This window comes from Zosterops lateralis (genome assembly GCF_965231275.1).
Source record: "Zosterops lateralis genome assembly, chromosome: 19".
NCBI classification, from domain to species: domain Eukaryota; kingdom Metazoa; phylum Chordata; class Aves; order Passeriformes; family Zosteropidae; genus Zosterops; species Zosterops lateralis.
Window position 1 is genome coordinate 3,928,065 of NC_139779.1, and position 6,002 is coordinate 3,934,066.

At 51.4% G+C, this 6,002-nt stretch overlaps 1 protein-coding gene across 1 annotated transcript; it reads left to right on the plus strand.

The window, feature by feature from the left end:
- The first annotated feature begins 1,417 nt into the window (after window positions 1-1,417).
- On the plus strand, window positions 1,418-5,013 carry TIMM22 (translocase of inner mitochondrial membrane 22). Its single transcript, XM_083875000.1, has 4 exons — window positions 1,418-1,650; window positions 2,009-2,205; window positions 3,218-3,290; window positions 4,331-5,013. The coding sequence occupies exons 1-4, from the start codon at window positions 1,425-1,427 to the stop codon at window positions 4,405-4,407; spliced, it is 573 nt and encodes a 190-aa protein (XP_083731126.1). The 5' UTR covers window positions 1,418-1,424; the 3' UTR covers window positions 4,408-5,013.
- The last annotated feature ends 989 nt before the right edge of the window (window positions 5,014-6,002 follow it).

The window sequence follows — 6,002 nt, forward strand, 5'->3', positions numbered from 1 at the left end:
TCGCCTAATGAAGTGTTTGAAGAGATGAGACCATTCGTTTAACTCGTTATTTGAACCTACCTACACTAAGACATAAGCAGGACAGAGGGAAAAAAAAGGACAAAAATAGAAAAGAAAGTTTATTACTTTCTTTATAAAAAAGTTGTGTTTCAGGATATCAGGAAGATCTCATAGCAATGCATCATTTACTCAATTTTTAAAGTAATTTCCAATTACTGAAATACAGTAATTCCATGCATCCTATTGGAACCAAGACAACTATTTCTCATAGATTTTAAAACCTATGGGTAACTTCAAATAGAAAAACATCAAATAAAAAGCAAGGTATTTTCAAGGCACACCTATTGTCACATGGAGATGAAAACTGGTTCTAGACCACAAGAACAAGAAAGTAAAACAGGTGAGGAAAAAATGCAACACAAATGAGGAATATAGATTTTTTTTTTTTAAATGCTCACTGCGCCTTGTTTAGCAGAAGGAAAAGCAACATTTTCCACCTTATCACCAAACAGAACAAGCCCCCAGAGCTAAGGCTTGGGCACGATTTGAGTATTTTGCGAGGTAATATTGTGAATATTATCAGAACCCTTTTGAGCTACACACGTCCTGAACTAACTAACACTGCTGCTGTACACCAGAGGAGAGACCCAGCTCTCCCCGGGGGATGTCCCGGCACAGCGGGGACACCTTTGCCGGGCTCGGGCCTCTCAGGCCCCGCGGCCCGGCCGGAGCTGCGGGCACGACCCGCCGGCCCGGGCCCGGTGCGCCCAGAGCCCCGCGGGGCTGCGGGAGCCCTCAGAGCCCCGGCTCGGTCCGGCGGGACGGTGCGGGCACGGGCAGCGCTCGCCCGCCCGCCCCGTGCGGGACCTGTTGCCCTCAGACAGTCGGCGGCGGGGAGGACGCGGGGACACGGCGGCGGCACCGCGACACCTCAGCCCCCTCCCCGCACCTCAGCCAGGGCACGGGGACTGCGTCCCGCACTGCGGCACCTCAGCGCTCTCCCGGCGCGGGGATGCCCGGCGCGAAGCTGCCGGTTCTCCCCAGCCCTGCCGGTCCCCCCGCGCTGCCCTCACATCCCCGGGCTCACCTGCAGCCGCCGCCGCGCTCGGGGATGCTCCGGAGCCCTCACCTCACCTGCACCGGCCGCACCGGCCGCCAGGGGGGTGCTATGAGGCACGTCGGGTAATGTAGTCTCCTGGCTGCTCGCGACGGCCAATCCCCGCGGCGCGCCGCGGAGCATGCCGGGAGTGGTAGTTCTCCTCGAAGGCGTCGGCGCGGTGTAGACTGGGAGGTGTAGTCAAATTGCGGCGGTGCGCCGCTGGCTTGTCCCCACTGCGGAACTACAATTCCCGTGCGCCCCCCGCCGCGGTGGTTCGAGCCGGCCTGGACGCGGCGTCGAGCACCTGTGGGTGTGCAAGACCATCATGGCGGCCCCGCCGCCCTCAGCCCCGGGAGAGCCGGGGCCGCCGCCGCCGCCGCTGCAGTACAGCCTCCTGCTGCAGCACCTCGTGGGCGACAAGCGGCAGCCCCGCGTCTTGGACCCCGCCGTGCTCGGCGGAATCCCCTGCCCGCCCAAGAGCGAGGAGCAGAAGATGGTGGAGCGGGTCATGGAGAGCTGCCCCTTCAAGGCGGCGCTGGCTTGTGTGGGAGGTGCGGCGGCTGGAAGGACGGGGGGCAGGCAGCTGTGGGTGGTTCGGGGGGTCCCTGTGGCGTCGGGGCGGGTGGAGAAGAGGCTGCAGCCCCTGTGCTGTGATTTTCCTCCTAAGCCTCCTCCAGTGCCTATCACATGTTCCAGAAAGGGATCTCTGCCTTCTTGGAGAGGCACAGGTGCTCATGGCCTTTCCTCAGCACAGCACAGGCTGTCACAGGTGTCCACAGTACCAAGAGATTCCTGCCCCTGTCACAATGCAGTGCTCACAGACAGCGGGAGCAGAGCCAGTTCATTGACTGCGAGGAATGTGCTGCTCCAGCCCAGCCGAGCTCATTTCATTGTGTTTATCTTTTGCAGGATTTGTCCTGGGAGGTGCGTTTGGTATCTTCACAGCTGGCATTGACACCAACGTGGGGTTTGATCCCAAGGATCCCTATCGCACCCCCACAGCTAAGGAGGTGCTCAAGGACATGGGGCAGCGAGGCATCTCCTACGCCAAGAACTTTGCCATCGTGGGTGCCATGTTCTCCTGCACGGAATGCGTGGTAGAATCTGTGAGTAACAACCTCTCAGCCACTAAGAAATGTTTTCTAGTACTCTTTAAAATCTTTTACTAGATGCAAATGAGTACATGCATCCTCTTTGCAATAGGGCAATGGAATAGGCTGCTTTGTTCTCTCTTGGCCAGCAAAGTTTTTCAGCTTTGAGATCTGTCTTCAGAGATGCTGTTCTCTGACAGAATGAAGAACTCTTTTGCAATAGCAAAGTGCTTTTCAGTTTAAGTCCTGAATGTATTGGCAAGCACAGGCATTACTTTTTAAAACCCTAGCTACAAGTGCTTGTGTGAAATGTCAAACTGTGAGCTGCAAGATGGTAATTTGAGTGTCTAAAAATTCCATATGCAGAAAGGGATCATTGGATGAAAGTTCTTGAGTAACAGGCTGGTTTTCATCTGGCCCCTACAGCCAGAAATTACCTTGGTGCAGCTCAGTGGTAAATCTGTCATCTGCTTTTTTAAATAGGAAAATTAACCTGTTATGACTTTGAGTCCTGCTTTTTAATTGAAAGCCACCACTACTTCTTAACTCATCTAGAAGAAAAGTGTATCTGCTTGCACAATGGAGCAGAACAAAGAGATCTGTGCACTGGTGAAAATCCAGGGTGTCCTGGTGATGGAAATGGTCCATCTTTGTCAGCAGGTGCTGTGATTATCACCTGTGCCAAGGACCAGGTGCATGGCCAGGCTCAGGGCTGCTCTCATGTAGTTATTGCAGTTTGAGACTCAGGGCTGTGTTCTGGAGGCTGTGCTGGCTCTCCTGAGGATCCTTCCCACAGCACTGCATTGCACCATATGGATTTGTCTTACCTCTCCCAGTTACCTGCTCCTTCCTCCCTCCCTTCCCAGCCCTGCAAGTTTGGGAGTGCAGGGCCATCTGCTGAGAGCAGAGGGAAGAACATCCTCAGCTGAGAAAGGGATGGAAGGTCGTTTAATCTCCCTTGCTGTTAGCACAGACACTGGGTGTTTATCCCATGTTTACTCATTGACTCTGATTTCTAATTCCGCAGTATCGTGGGAAGTCAGACTGGAAGAACAGTGTTATCAGTGGCTGCATCACGGGAGGAGCCATCGGCTTCAGAGGTTGGTGGTGCCTGCTGGCAACTGTTTCTGTGATAACTGTGATAAGATTGAATTTGGTTATGCAGAACACAGTGTTCTTAGTGCAGCACACGCACTACAAACCTCTTTTCATGGGGTTGTGGTGAAGGCAGTGTGGGAGCGTGCTCCTGACTGGCAGAACTGTCAGCTCCAAGGATAAGTGTGGATAAGGAAGGGTTGGTCAGAGAGGAAAATCAACAAAATTCACTTGAAAGAAAAATCAGGAGTTGGTGGTGGCTGTCCACACTCTCTTGTGGTGTCATGGGAGACAGCCAAAAATACACACAGAGCAACTCAGAAGGTCTTGTGTTAACTGAGCACATCTACCATTTCACTGTCTCTGCAACTCTCCTTTGAAATTAGAGCTAAAGAACACTATTCTCTTCTTTTGTACCATGTGTAAAATGCTTTTCTCCTTTCTCATGTATCAAATTCAAACAGACAAGTCTACTTGTATTGAACGACAAGGAGCACTGGGGTTTTAGTCCAGCAGCACTAGTGGGGGACTTTCCTTTAGTGGTAACATCTGGGAAAATCTCCAAGTGGGAGACAGCTGCTCTCCTCATCAGAAATATCAAACTTCTCTCACTCTCCTTAAGAAAAAAACCCTGTCCTGTTTTATTGAGCATAAATGAAAAGAAAGCTTTTGAAAGTGCTTCTAATTGAGCTTGTTAACTTGTGTCTGTCCTTGACCTAATCCTCTTAGAGCTGTCAGGGCAGTGGCTGCTCTTCCTATCCCTCCCTAGTCCCACCAAACCTCTTGAAAGGCTCAGATGAGAGCACAGTAAAATCAGCAGTGGCCACTGGAGGGTTTTCTTCTGTCCCCTGGGTGAGCTTCAGGGCACAGCACCCAGAGAGCAAATCCTGCTGGCCCCGAGGGGTTGTACATCAGGCAGTGCCACTGTCCCCTGGGAGGCCCTGCCAGGTTCCTGCTGGTGTGAGCTCTTTGAGCCAGCACAAATCATGGAGAAGGAGAATATTTTTCCTGCTTTGTCTGATTGTTTCCCACCCTTGCCTTGCAGCCGGGTTGAAGGCCGGGGTGATCGGCTGCGGAGGATTCGCCGCTTTCTCCGCTGCGGTCGATTACTACCTCCGGTAACAACCGGGTCCCTGGGGAGCAACACTCCCTGTTCAGTGCTGCTGCTGAGAGCCTGCATCACGGCACAACCATCAGGATTACCTTTCCACTGCCTCTGGAGTCCTGGCCACTGCGAGCAGGGCGGGCTGGCCACTCTCTGAATGACTAACAGCGACCTGGCTGCGAGCCCTGGCGAGCTGCTCCAGGCAGGCTTGTGGGAGCACGGGAGGATGGAGCCAGGCACAGAGCAGCATCTCCAGGACACATCAGCTGACTGTCAGTTTCCAGGAAACATGCCTGGACTCTGAGCTCTTTCAATCCTTTGGGGCTGATTTTGATTAAGTCTGTTGCTAGCATCAGAAGAAGGCAGGAGGACAATCTTCGAAGAGAAATGCACCGATTTAGGTTGCCGCATATTTGAAGGTGCTGCAAGTGTTTTAACAGTCACCAGTTTGCAACTTGCAACTCTGTTGGGGAGAGGTAAGATCCTGTGGAGAAATAACTTTGTTCCAGGCTTTTCTTAAAATACCATCTTGAAGACAAACCACCATCTGTACAACTTGTCTTATTTCAAGTATAGAGATGAACGCCAGATTTCCTTACCATGTTTTAAAGGGAAAAGCAGAAAGGAATCCTTAGCCTTAGAGCTGTGTGGTTACTGGCAGATGAACAAAACAGTTTAAGGGAAAAAAAAGAGGTTGTTGCTGAAGTATAATTCTCTGAAGCCACTTGGCTAGCCTGATTTAACCTCACTGTGGGAGTACAATCTTGCTACTGCTTTAACTGCCCCAGGCTCACCCCATTAGTTCCAGCCGTTTGACAGTGAGACTTAGAAAGCAGAGTTGTGAAAATAAACTAGTGTTTGGCAGATAACTGGGCACTCAGCACACAGCCTGCTTCCCATCATGTCCCTGTGCCATCTCCAAGTGCCCCAGTGTTACACAAGGGGAAGTGAAGTGTTATTTCTGCCCAACATTAGTGCTGAAATCAAAACATCCTCCTGCTCTTCTAACCAAGCTGTGTTCTCAGACCTCAGAGGGTCATTTTTAACCTTCATTGAGCCACTCCATAAAGGCAAACACTCCCTCTCATCTTTTTGAGGCAGTGGTACTTCAGACACAGTGCACAAAACTAATAGGGATTCTCCCACCCACTCCTTTGCATCCACAGTTTGACATCCCAGAACAGTGACATCCCTTGTTGACCTGGAAGAGCAATATTGCCAGTGTGTTTTGGCTGATACAGTGGTCAGTTTGGAGGCGCACTGGCTCCCATTCCCACATGGAAAGAAGTGGGGAAACAGCACCATGTGATCTATCAGATGAGGTTTCCAGATCTCCTGATGTCCCTTGCTGTGCCTGTTCAGTATCCTCAGGCCAGAAGCTGTGCAAGTCAGCTGAATTTTAAGCTTGAGTAATTCTAGGCTGATTAAACAGGCTGGCTCCAGACAGTCCAGGTTTTTTTCCTCCAAAATGCAAGGATGTAGCCCAAACCATAAGAATTCTCTTCAGAGATTGCCTGGCACCATGCCTGTGCTTATACCACTAGCTTGAAGAGCAACTAGCAAGAATTCCACGACAGAAAGAAGTTGTGATGCCAAGGTGATCAGTTAGTGC